The sequence below is a fragment of the Muntiacus reevesi genome, chromosome 8, assembly GCF_963930625.1.
Source record: "Muntiacus reevesi chromosome 8, mMunRee1.1, whole genome shotgun sequence".
Classification (NCBI taxonomy): domain Eukaryota; kingdom Metazoa; phylum Chordata; class Mammalia; order Artiodactyla; family Cervidae; genus Muntiacus; species Muntiacus reevesi.
In genome coordinates, this window is record NC_089256.1 from 75435146 (window position 1) to 75452882 (window position 17737).

Here is a 17737-nt window from a genome sequence, read left to right on the forward strand (position 1 = left end):
TGCCTTCTCCTACCCAAGGTATGTAATCCTTAGGAAGTCAGAAAAGAAAAATAAAACAATAAAAAAATCTGAGGTTCCCACAGAATCTTTCATTAAATGTATATTATTCAACTAAAGATGGTATTATATGGCATTGAGCTCAACAGAATATTATTCAAAGTATCTGTATTTAAATCCTTGTTCTAACCATTTCTAGCAGTTTGACTTAAGTCTTGTCTATTTACTGATTGCTTGATAATAGGAGATTTATTTAATTCCTCCAAGCTTCAGTTTTCACATCTTTAAAATAATTATAATGTGTATTTCACAGCATCATTGGGGGGATTAAATAACTTTAAAAGGGATGCATCAAGCTATGTGCCTGACACCCTTTAGGGGTTCCATCAATGTTTGTTGAAGGTAAAACAGTTGGGTGGTTCCATCATTGAAAATCACATTTTTTAAAGTGTAGAAACAGCCTCACTTCACAGTTCTGGGTCACAATCTCCTACCCAGACAAAAGAATACCCTAAAAATAATCTAAGCCTCTGGATACTAACCAATTTAATAGAGCAATGGCAGTGTGACTATTAGTTCTGGCTTCAAATCATTTTTCTCCTTTTTACTTACTCTTATTCTCTATTTTCTTTTAACCTCTCTGTTTGTTTGCTTGCTTGATTTATGGAGTCGTTCAACTTAAATTATAGTCCTAGGATTTGTCTGATTCTTTATGTTTTAATTAATGGTGAACTTTCATCATTCCACATTTAAAGCAGTATCACTCTATGCACTGAATTCATAAGAGAATTTTTTTTTCCTAAAAAGAAGGAATAAGGAAATAAAAAAGGATAGATATCTGTATTCATTTTGGACATTTTAGACATGGTAGTTCCAAAGGACTGCGAAGCAGAAATTAATCCCACTGCCTGTGGAGTTCTGAGGATGTGCAGGGCAGCAGATCTCATTTAGAATCCTCCTTTGCCATCTATTAAGAAGTGAGCATGGCAGAGTTGGCCATGGGGAGGCTTTTTGATTCTCAATTCCTCTGAACATTGTCAGTGTTTAATCAATAGCTAGTCCAGGCATCATTAAACATGTGCTCTCAGTTCAAGGTCCTCTGATCGGGATGGTTGAGGGAATTGCTCAGTGTTGCTGTAAAGTGCAAAAAAGGGGGCCTACATTCAGGTTAGCCTACTTGAAAGAGACAGTTTTAAACAGTATCGCATTAAATGAGACCTGTTTTAATGGGTCACGTGGAAGATCAATTATTCTTGTTCTCATAATTCTTGCTTGCAAGGTAGGATGTATCCTACTGAATTTGAGATTCAGCACTTATTAATTCATGCTTTCTACAAGGAGAGGGGTTAGCAAATATGCCACTCATTGGAATGAAGGAAGCCTATTCTTCCACATCTTATATTTTCTATTTCGATGATTCCATACAAATTTAAATTCCATGTACTGTGTTTAATCAACTGTTTGAAAAACCAAGACAGTCTATTTTGACACTCAGAGTGCGGCTTCAAGGACTAATACACAATTTTTTCTTTCTGGTTTTAATCTATTGCTCTGATACTTTTGTAATATGGCACTTAGTAAAACTATCACTAGCCTCATAGAAATACTAAGAGATGAAACAGTGTAGTTCTTATACCATGGGGTCTCATAAAAGTTATAATGAGAAATACATAATATTGTTAAATTATTTTCTTTTGGAAATAAGGCCAGGTTGAAACTAAACTGTTTTCAAACTTAAGAAATTTTAAAAATGCGAGTTGTAGGAATCAGAGCATTCCCTCTAGACAAAGAGGACTAATTAGTCAGTTTGGTAAAGTAATAAAATTTGCATTCTTTTCCCTTGAATTCAGGAGAAAATTGAAATTGTAAATATTTTTCCAACATACGACAGAGAAAACATTAGAGGCAGAAAAATCAATCCAACCATTCTACTGCAATTACTAAAAGTTTGCGCCACATACTATATTCACTTCTCAAATAAATGAATGTGAGCACCGAGATTATGGCCAAGTAACAGGCAAAAGCACTCTTATTGCTATTGGTTCATAAACTGTGAATTTCATTCGGTAGGGATCAACATAGTAAAGACTTCTAGTACACGTGAAACCATACAATACAAAACCTTCAACTCAAAATTCAAACAATGTCAGATAATAACAAACCTTGGAATCCCTTTCTTTTTACTCTGTTACAAGTCATTAGGTTTGTTATTAAATAATACATCAACATTTTAGAATTTGATGCAAATCTTATGTTCTTAGAATGAATATACAAATGGCTAAACTGATTTTGATAAAACTAATTTTAAAACTCTGAAAAATCAAACTACAAATTTGTATATGGCTTATATGACTTTTTTTTGTAAAATAAAATTCATATAGCTAATACCCTGTGTTAACCTATATTATCAGGGAAAAGAATCTGAGAAAGAATAAATATATGTATATGTATAACTAAATCCCTTTGGTGTACATCTGAAATTAATACAACATTGTAAATCAACTGTGTGTGTGTGTGTGTGTGTGTGTGTGTGTGTGTGTGTGTTAGTTGCTTAGTCATGTCTGACTCTCACAACTCCATGGACTATAGCCCACCAGGGTCCTCTGTCCATGGGATTTTCCAGGCAAGAATACTGGAGTGGGTTGCCATTTCCTCCTCCAGGGGATCTTCCCGGCCCAGGGATTGAACCCGGGTCTCCTGCATTGTAGGCAGATTCTTCACTGTATGAGCCACCAAGGAAACCCATCAAATAAAAACTCCAACATAAAATAAAAATGGAAAAACAAAAGCTTTAAAAAGTCTTTAAAAAAGAGTCAGCAGAATAATTTTTTGTCTTGATAGATTTCTTCTAAAAATTCATATGGCTCAATATACATAGGTAAAAATTCTGTAGCTTCTGAGTTTCTTAACTGTGACAGTCCAAAGGGCCAGGATCGCTCACCAGTCATAAGGCAATAAGCTTGACTTGTTCTCCTTGATTTATATATGGCTAACCCATTTTCCACATAGCATTACATTATGAACCCTTTAAGTTTTAATTGGTGTCTTTTCTTTCCTTAAAATGCTTTAACAATAAGTCCAATCATCCAAACACCTTCCTTTTGAACAGATGTTTGTTTTCAGAACTGGATTCAATTGATCAGCTCTGTCTAAAAGGCATATCCCATATCTACCCCTTACAAGCTAAGTGTCCTTCCTCAAGTTGTTTAAACATTCTAAACCTCATTCTTTACATTGCTAAAAGAGTAATAACAAGAGTACCCAGCCCACAGTGTTTTACGAAGCGTAAATGAAACAGTGAATATAAACATAACACTGTGCCCCAATAGATAACACACACTCTATGAATATTGGCCATTGTTATCATGTAAAAACAGGCCCACATTCACACAGCTTGTTAGGTGCAAAGCTGGGATTCTAACTTAGAGCTGTTTGGTGCCAAGGCTTATGATCTTCTCACTATGCATTCTGTATATCAGATGTCTTAAGGGAGATTTGGATGAATGTTGGCTCCCATTCAGTTCACAGTCAAAATCCTCTAACACAGGCCTGTAGAGCAGGATCTCTACATTTTCAGTTGAAGTGAGAGCCATAAGATTTAGACACCAGACCCTGGGGAGGCAAGGTTGACATTCTGTTGTGAACGCTTAAGAGTCTGACTTGTGTTCTTGCCCAGACAGAAGGCCAGCCCACCACAGACCAGACCAACCAGTGTGGGAGTCTACAGAAGGAGCCAATTTTTATTTTCAAGAGGGAACACAGAGAATCTTCTTAAATTCCCAAACTTGGGATGAAATAGGACTAAATTTCCATATCATATAGCCCAGAAGAGAGAAGCTTAGCAAAGGTTACATGGCAGATGTACTCAACTTCTTTTCCCCTTCAAAAAGTATAAAGCATACTGCAGCCTACTTCCTCATGGTGCTTATTGATTTCAGACCAGACCTCCATAGGGCTGTAAACCAAAGCCTATGATTCCAAGGCTGTATTAACCTCTGTGAATCTGCGTTTCATTATCTTTAAAATGAGAGTAATAATATCTACCTCTTAAGGTTGTTGTGAGGTTTAGAGATAAAATTTTAAAAATCATGGTCATTAGTATTACTAATGGACACAGCCAAAATTACCCCCAAATTGTAATTACTTAGATTCTATAATTTGATGTCTCAATGAATTAGTGTGTCTGAAGAAAGACTAGGCTTGCTCAGCCTCTGGATGAATGTCAACCCAGAGGACTAAGCTTGAGGAGACTTGCCTTTCCCTGAGGATGCCCCGCATCCCAGTAGCCTTAATCCACTCAACCAGCAAGCCCGCAGGGGCAGAAGTCATGTGATCTTGATTGTTAGTTAGGTCAATGGTTATATTCTTGTCTTATGACTACTAAAGAAATGATCCCTGAAAAGTTTTCTGTGTCAGAGTTCAATTCCTTTCCTGCCTATCTCCTTCTTTGGTTCAAACTTGAATCATACTCCGTGCCTAAGCTTATAGGCACACCTCCACTTGCCATTAGAACTCAAATTCTCAGAATATGTATGTATTTCCTGAAGATTCCATACACAGCGTGACTTCCAAATACTGCCCCAGCCCTTTCCCTTAGGTTTTGTGTCTTATCCCTTGTCCTATGAAAAGGAAATGATTGGAAATGACACCCTGGATTCTTACCAGAGCTATGCCCTTGACTCCCATGTATAATCATACACATATGCTGTCTTTATGAACTGGCTGCTCTGCATCAAGGTCTAGGTCTACAAAGCCCTAGGTACTCTGCCCACTCTTGTGTGAAGGCCAGTCTTTGATCTCCTCACATGCTCTGTCACTGACAGCAAGACCTGGGATTTCAGAGAACCAATAGGCAGATCATCCCACTGAATGGCAGGTTCATATCTTTGCTAAATCTGGGATTTAAAATTCTGTCCATGATGCTTTTACAAGAAGCCTGGTGATAAATCTAGGTTTGGATTTAATTAGCTTTATTCCATTTATATTCAATTTACTTCCACAGGTAATTTGTGGCTGTATATGGTCTACACATACCTATAATAGAACCACCAAAGCTATGGTTTAAAAGGAAGGGGAAAGGTACAAAAAATAACCACTGCAGTAAACTAAGAACCATGTCATGAAATGGGGTAGAGAAAGCTACATTAGGAATAGGCTAAAAAGTCTCTGCAATTAACCCTTCAGTCACATGCTAGTGGGAGAGATAGACAATAAGTCTTTATAATCCACTGTGAGAGGCTCTATTAGAGAGTTATCCTTGACTCTATGTGGTGTATGATGTAATACTTCACAAATGCTGTTTTTAAGTCATGGCTCAAAACCCTCTTCCCCTTCACAGACTAAGCCCCCACCCCAATTACTTCCCTTATCAAACATTCCAGAGTTAAGATATACACACAGTCAATTGCTAGAGGTCCCTAGACTCACAGACTTCCTGGGGGCTAGTGGAGTTATTCAAAATACCTAAACCCCAGGAAGACTGTGAGTTTAGCCTGACCACCTGCCACATATAGGGCTTCCCTGGTGGCTCAGATGGTAAAGAATTTGCCCGCAAAGCAGGAGATGATGATGAAGTGAAGTTGCTCAGTCGTGTATGACTCTTTGCAATCCCATTGACTATAGCTACCAGGCACCTCCATCCATGGAATTTTCCAGGCAACAGTACTGGAGTGAGTTGCCATTTCCTTCTCAAGGGGATCATCCTAATCCAAGGATTGAACCCAGGACTCCCGCATTGCAGGCAGACGCTTTACCATCTGCGCCACCAGGGAGTTTCTATTTGGAGCTGTAAATAATAAAGGTTCTTCTTGTCTGAGTGTCTTTATATTGTGTCCCACCATTGAAAGCATCTATAAATCTTATAAAGCAGGTGACAAATGTGGATTCTAAGTATGAGAACAGATCTGGAAAGTCTCCTCAGAGAAGGTGATTCTAACCTTTGCCTTGAAAGACAGAAGTCAGGTGAGGAGAGTTAGAGACAAAATAAATGAGAAAGGGGAAAGTGTTGACTTGCACTCAAACCTGGCAAAAAGTACGGGCAGAAACAGAGAGTGTCTGACAGATGGAACACTAAGACCAAGACGTAGGAATGTGGAAACTTCTGGCACACTTTACATACTACAAATTTTCAGTGTCTCTGAGCCTGGACTATGAAATGCAGAGTCACAATATGGCAAGTAACACAGAAGTAACAGAGTCAGACCCTGAAGCACGTTGTAAACCATAGTAAAAAATTTGGGTTAATTCTAAAGGCTATAGAGAAACAAAGGTTTTAGGATGGTAAAATAATTTTTAAGTTATAGTTTCAAAAGATATCTCTGGCATTAGTTTAGATAATTGATTGGAGGAGTCAGTTATGAAGAATGATATCAGGAAAGAAGCAATTACAGTAAACCTTTCCGTAAGAAATAATGAGGACAAGAATGAAAGTAGTCACAGTGAAACCAGCTCTTTGGGGGTGTTGAGGAGAAACCACCCACTGGTTTTACTGGAGAGCTTGATGTGAGGAGGAAGAGAGAGGAGTCATGAGTAACTTCAGATACACTAGACTGCCCTGGAAAAAGGGTAACCTGAGCTGTCCTTACTACTCGGAGAAGAAGAAATTTGGGAGGTGGAGGGTAAAAGAAGATACATTTAATTTTAGGTCCACTAAGTTTCCAATGCTTGAGACTCCCTCAATGAGAGCCTCAGATCCTCAATAAAGGCTTCAAGCAGTAGCTGGATCTCTGGGTCCAGAGAACAAGGAGAGTGATCTGATTTAGTAATATTGATGTAGACCTCATCCATATATAGCTAATTAGAGTTGGTAAAGTTTTGCCAGTGGATATGATCACAGAGGAGGGAGTAAAGAAATGGACAAAATGTTGGAGTTCAACAGAGGGGAAAGACTGTATGAGAAAGATTAGGGAGTCATCACAAAGATGGAAGAGAACCAAGAGAAAGCGGTTTCCTACAATACAAGGAGGAGAGAAAGTCAGGAAGAAAGGAAGGAGCAGTCATTACTTTCAGGATGTTACACAGAATGCTTGAAAAGTATTTCTTGAAATTACCAGTGGACAATGTATAAACAAGCCTGGCAAAAGCAGTTTTAGGGAGGAGATTTGTTTTAGGATAAAGAACCTTGATCTTAATATGCCCTTCTTTCTCTTCTATCATCAACATCTTTCTATCTTAAAATAAAACTTCCCTCTAAAGCTAGTTTTGCCAGGCTTGTTTATACATTGTCCACTGATAATTTCAAGAAATAACTTTTCGGTTGTTTTACTTAAACCTTGAATGTAACAACCTCTCCTTCCTTCCTGACATTCTCTCCTCTGTGGATTACAAAACACAACTCTCTCCCAGCTCTCTTCCACTTCTGTGATGACTCCATAAGCTCTTTCATATAAAGAAGACTGACTGCCCAAGAACTGATACTCTCAAACTGTGGTGCTGGAGAAGACTCTGACCCTTAGACAGCAAGGAGATCAAACAGGTCAATCCTAAAGGAAATCAACCCTGAATGGTCATTGGAGGGGCTGATAGTAAAAATGAAGCTCCAATATTTTAGCCACCTGATGTGAAGAGCTGACTCATTGGAAAGAACACTGATGATGGAAAAGATTGAGGGTAGGAAGAGAAGGAGGCAACAGAGGATGAGATGATTGGATGGCATCACTGACTCAATAGACAAGTTTGAGCAAACTCCAAGAGACAGTGAAGGAGAGGGAAGCCTGGCGTGCTGCTGTTCATGGGGTCACAAACAGTTGGACATAACTAAGTTACTGAACAACAGTAGTCTTTTCCTTCCATCCACCTCCAAAATTTTGAGCAAGATTCTAAGGTGGGGCAGGATGGGGTTAGCTTGAAATAACATCAGAGTGCTTTCCTTCTCAGTTGAAGAGCAAAGCAGACAGTGTTGAAAGTTACTAATAATACCAAAAGTTCTAGATGGGAGTAAAAGTTGGGTAGGCTCTTAGCTGAAAATTTCTGTTTTCTCTGCAAAATGAAAGGAATGCATACCTTAAGAGATTTTGAAATTACTGAATTTTTAAAAAAATGCCTCTATGATTATTGTTGTTAAAAATGCAAACCTGGTTTAAACCATGTGGCTCTTGTCAGTCACTAGAACGCTGTACTAGGTTACTAGATTTAAGTGTTATGCTCATATCTGGTATTTGCAAGTGCTTAATCCTTCCGCTTCTTTTAGATGGAGGCAGTCCTATTTTCTGTTTCATATCATTTTGCACTTTGGACCCTGTGAAAATGCATAAGCTGCCTAAAGCTTACTGCCTCCAGTGCTTTGGGAAACAGGGAGATATAAATCTTCAACCCAGTGATAAATGAGAATATTTTACCATACAATGAAAATATAGTTTTGAATATTGCTTTAAAACTCCAAAATGCAAAAAAGAAAGAAAGAAAAGTGAGACAGGGAGTTGTTGAAGGAATGGGGGTGGGGTGGAAGTGTGGTCCAAGAGGTAGAGGATGTATGTATGCACATGGTTGACTTACTTCATTGTATAGCAGACACTAACACGACATTGTAAAGCAATCATATTCCAGTAAAAAAAAAAAAAGAAAAAAGAATCAACGTATGTTTGCTAAAAGGCTAGCAACCACGATGCCCAAAGGAAGCCATCTGATCACCAAAGTAAGCTTATAATGATAACTATAGTGTCTGACTCTTCATAATTTTATTTAGTCTGGGGGCTCACCTGGTGAAGAATCCACCTGCAAGGTGGGAGACCTGAGTTTGATCCCTGGGTCAGAAAGATCCGCTGGAGAAGGGAACAACTACCCACTCCAGTATCTGGCCTGGATAGTTCCATGGGCTGTATAGTCCATGGGATTGCAAAAAGTCGGACATGACTGAGTGACTTTCACACAGCCAACTGCAAGTATAGAACTAATATCAATATCATGATAGAATTTTCACTGATTATTTGCTCTGTGTCAGGCACTGCACTAAGGATTTTACCTGTGCTGTCATTTTTCCTCACCAATCCCTACATGTGGAGAAATGGAATAACTGAACAGTTAAGTGAAAGTCCAAAGTCACACATGTCTTATATGGGATAACTAGGTGGTAAAGTTACTATTGCTATCCTGAAACATTGATATCTTTCCCCCCATGAAATGTTGTTTTCAGATTAGCATTATTTTTATCAAAATCCTAAATTCTATTCTCTATTTTCATAAACAATTTAGAGAGAAGTTGCTGTACTTTTAGTTGCATACAATACAGAATCTCCCATTTTTAGCATCTTTGTGTTTTGAATGTGTGCTCTGTTTGTGGGAAAATAATAAAAATAGATAAATAATGATTATAAGCTGCTGATTCAAGCCATCATTTACTGAACTTTGACTATGTGCCAGGTGCTGTTTTAATCTCTTCATATTTTCATTCATCCCATACAAAGGGTACCCTGTAATGCACTATGAAATTATTTAGGGAACATAAGAAAACAAAACTATTTAGTGCTTAAAAGTAGGGTTTTATTGTTTTATTTGATACAATATATGTTATGAAAATCTTACTGTTAAAAATATTTTACAAATATAACTATAAAAAATTCCTATAGAAGCTTAAGAAGGAAGATCTGTGAATATACTTTCCAAATAGAGAGAAAGAAGAAAAGAAAAGGCAACTGGAAAGCATGAAGACCACTGTGCTAACATTTTATCACATTGTCTTGTTTTAATTTTGGATACAGAAGGTAGATTTTATCATACTGCCCAGCTCAAGGAAAATTCTTATCACTCCCCATTCCTTGGAAGGGCTGCTCTTGCTTCATTTTTAACCCCAGAATACACTAATTGTCTCTCCCATTCCCCATCCTAGCATATTTAATACATCCCTCTTTATAAGGTTTATTCCCTTGTACAATGTATAATGTTGATTTTTGTGAGTTATTATACTGGTCTTATTAAGTATAGACATAGATGAGGAAAGAGATAAAGATGATATGGACTCTAAAGATGAGAGGTTAAAAAACCCGGCCAAGATCATGCTAAGCTGCCTCAGTCATGTTTGACTCTTTGACAACATGGAGTAGAGCCCACAGATCATACAACTGTTATATGATGCAGTAGAATTCAGACCTCAGTCTGTCTCTGCCTAAAACTGCCAGTCTTACCTTCCCAAGTCTGAAGACTATAGAAAAACTGTAGAAAAGGAAAGATTTCTAAATGCATTCCTAAAATCCACTGAATTTGGGAAAAGGTTTTGAATTGGGTTAATCATCAACAAAATGGATAAACACTTGGAAAGTTCATGATTTTTTTTTAAGGCCACAGATGGGGTCAAGAAGGGCAGAAGAGATGTGTTCCCTAAATTAACTTGGAGAATTAAATTTATCACCTAGCACACAAAAGTGATTAATATTGCGAGGGCGATGAATTTGATAATGACTGAGAAATGCCAACCACCTGACAAACTAAACAATTTTTTTTTAACCTGACATTGCCCTGTTCAAGACATCAGCTGTCATACGAAATGAATTCTGTTTCTAATTTGTCTTCATAAATAATGCAATTAATTAAAAGGTAGTTTCAATGAAAGTCTTTAACTTCTTTCATCTCCAAGTTGAGGGAAATCTCTTTGTATTCTCTAGAAAGAATCTTCCACTCCTTTTATCAAATACAACCTAGACATCATGGATCAGAACATTGAGATCAAAAACAAAAAAATCTATTATGTGAAGACCACCACATCTAATTGTGTTCAATCCTTTTCTAAGGTGGTTGCTGCTGCTGCTAAGTCACATTAGTCGTGCCCGACTCTGAGACCCCATAGACGGCAGCCCACCAGGCTCTTCTGTCCCTGGGATTCTCCAGGCAAGAACACTGGAGTGGGTTGCCATTACCTTCTCCAAATGCATGCGTGCATGCTAAGTCACTTCAGTCGTGTCCGACTCTGTGCGACCCTATGGACAGTAGCCCACCAGGCTCCTCTGTCCACGGGATTCTCTAGGCAAGAATACTAAAGTTAGTATTATCTTAAAATGTGAAACATAAAAATCCGATGAAAGAAAATTTATTCAAGCTCAAAATTTTACTAAGAATATCTGTTTAATCAAGCTTCCAGGCTGTACATCTACCCTTTTCGTGACACCTAACTTCTGTTTATTTAGAATTAAGATATGACCTCTGATTCTACTATGTTTCACATTTCAACACACAGAAATACCTTTGGTTTACAGCCTCCAGGTAACCTTACTTCTTCTTTTCCCCCAACTCATTTTGTGAGAACAAAAAGGAACCATTGAACAAAAACAGTTCCTGACCATTTCCAGCAAGTGGAAATAAAGAATTTTTGTATTAAAGACTAAAATAATTAAAATGTTGTTTATCTGAGTTTTCTCTGTGCAGACACCAGTGATTCCATTTGCTTATGTGTGAGTACACATGTTAATAAACCCATGTGCTGAAGGCATGAAAGAGAGGTAAGAGAACTATGCAAGCATTAAAACTTTCAATCATTTAATTATTTCACCCCTCTGAGAAGGCTAATTTCAACAAATATAGCAGAAGAAGGACATGATTATGAATGGAGATTTGAGCTGAGCATTTTTAACAAGGTTGTTACAAAAAATAGAAAGACAAAGACTTTGTGAGGTACAACAAATTATAGCCAAAATTTTACAAGTTACTTTAAATGCAAATTACACAGCTAAATACAGAAAATTTGGGTAATTAAATTATTTTGGTACCTAGTCCCTGACTGCTAAAAAATATCCACTGGCAATAAAAGGAGTTTAGTCTACATTATCCTTACATATTTTTAGTCATATCTACTAAAAGTCTGCCTGTCAACAATGAGAAAATCTGCAAAGCTATCTAATATAATGTATTTTTGTCCAGGGTCCAAAAGCTAGAAATACTGCAAGTTTGAATTTTTTCCTCAACAAGCAAATCCATCTGAGTAAAGTCCTTATATTTTTTTACATTTTATTATGATAATAGCCTGGAGAAGCTTGAAACACAACCCACTCCAGTACTCTTGCCTGGAGAATCCCAGGGACTGAGGAGCCTGGTGGGCTGCCGTCTATGGGGTCACACAGAGTTAGACACGACTGAAGTGACTTAGCAGCAGCAACTTGATAATAGCTAATGTTTAACTAATACTTGCCAGATATTTTATAGGTATCGACTTTTGTCTAAAGGTAGAATTAAATGGAGATAGACTAGGGAAGGGGGAATAAAGGAGAAAAGAGAAGTACATTAGTCTGCTTGGGCTCTGTAACAAATACCCCAGCCTGGGTGGCCTAATTAATTTTCTCACAGTTTTGGAGGCTGGAAAGTTCAAGGTCAAGGTTCCAGTACGGTTTGGTTTCTGGTAAGTGCTCTCTTCCTGGCTTCAGATGGCTGCCATTCAGCCAGATCCTGGTACAGTGGGGAGCCCAATCTCTCTGGTGTCTCTTCTTATTCAAGCACCAATCCCATCATGAGATCTTCCACGTGCATGAGCTCATCTAAACCTAATTACTTCCCAAAGGATCTACCTCCAAACACCATCATGCTGAAACTTGGGGCTTTAAAACATGTATTTGAGGGACATAGCTCAGTTCATACTGATGAAAGAAGATAATCAAAAGTCAGAACGAGGTAACAAGACTGTAAGTACAGAGAAGCAGCAGTCAAAGGTGAAAATTGTGCTGTCAAGAAGTCAAGAGGAAGATTTAGAAAAATGAGTGGTTAACAGTGTCAGAGGCCATTGAAAAAGGCATGGAAAAGACTCCTGTGAAAGCTGATAATTAGAAGGTCATTAGTGTCTTTCCTTTGGTCTGAAGCCCAACTGCACACATATAAAACGATATGGTATAATGTGTCATTAAGGCAACGCTAAATTATATGGTATTAGAAGAAAAAGAAGGAATGCTTTTGGCTGGGGTCACCTGAGAAGGCTTAACAGGCCAATTGACACTGAGCATGGAACTTGGTAAGTAGAGTTCTGACAGGTGGAGACTTGGGGGCTAGAGTCTAGGTTGAGTAAGCTAAGGTGTGGAAGCAGAAAAGGGCATAACTTACTTGCAGAACTGAGCGTAGTCAGGCTTACTGCAGCATATGATAGAAATATAAGAGAGAAGTGATAAATTTGTACTTACAGGGTGATAATATAAGGTGGATTTCTTTCATCAATAGCTGTCATGAAAATGCATTATTTTAACCCTGAGCTCCACTAAAACAGAATGTAAGAATTTCATTTCATGGCACTTTAAAATTTTTTCTTAGTCTTTTAAAATATTTATCAGAAGTTATTTTAAAGCATTTGATAACAAGTGAAGTTAGCCAGATTTTCCTGAAAGTTAATTTCCTTTATTTTCAGAGTAAAATTTACTTCATTTCTTTGGATCTTTGACCTTTTATCTCTAAAGTAGACTAAGCTGGATGAGTCCTTGAATTCCTCCAAAATAAGATTCTATGATGTAGAAAATAGTATTTTCAAAAAAAACTGGCATATAATTATTGTTTTTATTAAGAACATTTAAGTTAAACTGGATATAAAATTCTCATTTTATATTTTTATTAAACTGGATATAAAATTCTCACACACTGTTTGTATGTGGGACTTCCTAAAGTCTAAGTTCTTTAAATACTTTTCAAATAAAATACAAGCTCTATAAAATAATTATTCCGCAGAATCCAATGGAATTTAACAAATACAGGTTAACAGATGATCTGTAATAAGTTAGTAATTTGGGGAACTCTATAATACTAAAATACTTTAGAGAGGCAGCAACTTTGTCATTTTGTCCAATTTCTACATTTACCACATGAGGAATACAGGATGAAGAGAGAGTAAGTGACTTGCTAAAGGACACACGACAATTGGAGTCCACTGCACCACTGTTTCTATAGTCCACAGATGAGAGTCAATGGTGGACTAATGTGAATATTTCTGTTTTTCAGGTGGTTGCTAAATCTAGTTTCTATTTTTCAAGCTGTTGGTTTCCAAGTAAAGGGAAATTTAAAAGTATACGAATTATTTGGTGATATCTGTGTTAATGGAGAATACTGAGAGCAAAGCGAATCTGATTGCAAATACTGATAGCAAAGCCAAAATTTTATTTTGACTGCTTTCCCATGCTGGGTCTGGACCCTTCATCAACCAGGTGTAACTGTGCTGTCCAAGGTCACGGACCTAGATTTCTGGTCCAGAATTCCATTATAAAGGAAGGTATAAGGAGAAGCGGTCATTGAGAAGCTTTGCCTCACATTGACAGAGTTGTGTGACTGTCAATGTTATATCATTATACAACAGAATCATGGAATCCGCCTACATATACACCTTTTAAAGAAGCACCATCTTAAGGCAAAAGTATACGGGGGATATTCTGAAGTATTATAGATGTCTTTAAAAATCTGATGAAAATAATAAGCCCTTATCACCAGAAAAATGACATGCACTGCAAAAATTTGCAGACAAGCTCAGGTACTCAAACTGAGGGTCACTGAGGCCAAGAGTCCAGTTTTATTGGGATCAAATTTTATCAGCAGTCCAGGCAGTACTACATGGGGAGCCAAGTGGCCTGTACACTGTAGCTGGGTATTATGGACCCCCTCTCTTAACACCACTTTGTATAACTTTATCTGGCAGAGGCTGACCAGGAACTGCTGGCCATATGTCACCACAAGTGCACAGCCCTTAGAGACAGCATGCTTTCTTGAAATGAAGTCATCTTAAACTCTGCAAGGGTTTGGAGTACAAGAAATTTGCTGTAGCTGTGATTAAGAGAAAGTGCAAAAAACAGCAGAGGCTCAAAAGCTCACACTAACCTAAGCCTCTGACTGATGGGCAGAAGAGGGTAAAGGAAGAGAAAGAAGGTAGGGAGGAGGGGAGAAATGAAGACACCTAATTTCCGGTACTCTAAGTAGTGGAATCATAAAATTCCATAACCTCAACTTCTCCTCTGTGACTCTGCCACAGGTCATGATGAATTTCTGTCTACTACAATATCCTGGTAAGCATCAGCTACCATTCTCAGTTTTCTGCCAGGTAAAAAAATCCCAAAGGGGATGTGAGCTAATTTGATTTTCTTGTGTTTTAAAATATCTGATCCTTCCTACAATATTACTCAAAATAGGAACCAATGTAAGACTCAGTTCTCTGTAGAACATTCTTTCTTTCAAAACAAATAAGAAAACAAACAGTTCTTATCCTCCGGCTCATGTTATGAGTATTTAACTACAAAGTGCTTAAATTCTTCTTGAGTTCATTTTAACAAGAATGCTGTAGTTGTGTCAACTGAGATTTTTAGGATCATTCTTTGAAACCAAAATTTCAATATATTCATAGGAGAGAGGCATGAAAATTTCCATAAAGGTCACTTTCTGGGCTCTCAATCCAGTCCTTCTGTAGAATGATACCCAATGGGTGAAAAGCTTTAAAATGATGCAATCATGAAATCCATATTTCTCATTAACTTAGTTTTTAATTTGTACACTGTGTTGAAATTCTGCACAAAAAAGGATCAGTCTGTGGAGCTGCAAATACCCTATTGCTACTGCTCTGTCACTTCCATCACGTCCAACTCTGTGCGACCCCAGGGACTGTAGCCCACCAGCGCCTCTGTCCATGGGATTTTCCAGGCAAGAATACTGGAGTGGGTTGCCATGCCCTCCTCCAGAGATGAGGACTACCCTCTTGCCATAGTATCCATGTATTTGTATAATAGAAATTGACTTTTAAGGAATAGAAACAGAAAAGATAAACCATAATATTCTTATCCAAGTCTACTTTTGACCTGATTTCACCGAAACAAAAATTGAAAACTTCCAGAGCAATGATGGTGAGGAACAAGGAAAGAGCTTAATGATTTTACTAAGAAATAGATAATAACTGCTAGAGTTTAGAAAATTAATTATACCCGAAAAGGTACTTTAGTTGGGTACTAGAGTGTTTATTTTGCCTTAGTGCAAAAATCAGATATCATACATTTAAATAATGCATTACTTTGCAAAGTATTTTTATGGCAGACACAAAAATTCACCAAGTCAACCTTTACCTATAAATGCCACATCTGCATGTATTGGCAATCCTGTTCCAAAACATTTTGTGCCTGAGAGAAGTTAGAGCGGCAGTTTAAGGATGCAACAGCTGACGTCCTTACAGGTTGGGGCTGGAGATGGAGATGGGAAAGGGATCCTATTGCAACCAGCAGTCAAGTTGCAAAGAAGAAGGTAGTTCAGGGACTAAATAAACATACGTGAGCTGCTGACCCACTAGGGTGCTTGCTGTAGACACAGTTATCACGATACTGAGTTCCCTGGCTTCTACCTACATGATCACTCAACTTTGGAAAAGTCCTTTTTTGCTCCCCAAACCTCTACTCTCTCATGTCAAAATCAGATCTATGACTAGGATATCTTTATCTGTTTCCTCTGGCTTTCTCTCATTTCCTATAAAATATGTTACAAAAAAGAGAGAGTATATACTATGAAGTTAAGCAAAACTGGCTGTTTTCTCTTTGAAACTTCATAATTATATAATATTCATAAAATGCTAATAATTTTGAGTAAATGAGCAAGCTAACAAGCCCTACACCAATTAAACCAGCAATTAAATGCTGTTGTATAACATGTTACTCTTTCAATGTAATAGATATTTTTTTAAGGAACCCGGAGATGAAATCAAAATGTGCTTGATGCCATCTGAGGATCATCATTCAATGAAAAAACACTTCAGTTAAAAATAATTTATAAATCATACAGGAAGCACAGTGTTTTAAAAGTTATTCTATTTTTTTTCCTGTGTACAAAGTCATTTTAGCAAATTTATAAATTTGAGAAACATACCAAGACTTCAAATAATAATTCTACTACCCCAAACTGATATCTAAGAACATTCTGATACATGATAAGTATATAGTAACCTCAGATTTAATGTGTGTAGTTTTAACTATTCTTGAGCAACCATAAGCTCCCTGGTGCATAATCTGTTATAATTTTTGCTATTATAACCACAAGTCCAATTCTGAATCTGGTTTGAAATGAGTGAACATTGCAGCTAGTGACTGTTATAGCCTCTTCTCTTCATTGAGAGTCTGTGCTGAACTGGTATACAAGCAACAACTAACAAATTCATACTTTACTACATGTGGCAGTAAAGATGCCCTATGGAAATAGACACATGTTTGGAAATCCAAGTTTTGCTTGTGAATGTTAATTTCTCTATTTCCTTCACCATCTTTTTAGTCTTTTAATAGCAAGATATCTTTTCTTTTTATTCTAAGAGAGAGAATTGTACTTGAACACTGTCAGCTTCTATTGGTATTTTTACAACAGAAAAACCTTTTCCTCCTGCCCCTACAAGAGCAGGTCGATTTTCATTGAAAATGACTTCAAGCTGGTTCTAATATTTACTCACTTATGCAGGTGCGTTCATCAGCATGGAGTCTGTAGCCCGTATCACATTCACAGTGGAAGGTGCCCAGAGTGTTAATACAGCGCTGCTGGCAGCCTCCATTCAGCACCGCACATTCATCGACATCTAGAGGAGGAAGACAGATGGCCAGGATTACAATGTCATTCCAATGTCAGCTTCATAGAAGTGGTACAATATTTGTTTGATACACAGTATGTGTTTTATTGCGCAAAGGCACCATCTCTGTTGCCACAAATCTTTGCCTGTTTGATCCATTTTACTCCACAGTATAAACAAGAAAATGTAGACAGAAACTTTATTGAGCTTTTTAAAGCCTAGCCACAATGAGCATAGGGACTGTTTCACAATTTTCTATTCTTCACATCCTGATTA

The 17737-nt window shown here is 37.5% G+C and overlaps 1 protein-coding gene across 1 annotated transcript in view; it reads right to left on the minus strand.

The window, feature by feature from the left end:
• Positions 1-17737, minus strand: part of LOC136172965 (EGF-like and EMI domain-containing protein 1) — a 559648-nt gene that overhangs the window by 69179 nt on the left and 472732 nt on the right. Inside the window, exon 6 of the mRNA XM_065942121.1 lies at positions 17348-17470. Within this exon, the coding sequence (XP_065798193.1) occupies positions 17348-17470 (123 nt within the window). The remainder of the gene's footprint in view (positions 1-17347; positions 17471-17737) is intronic.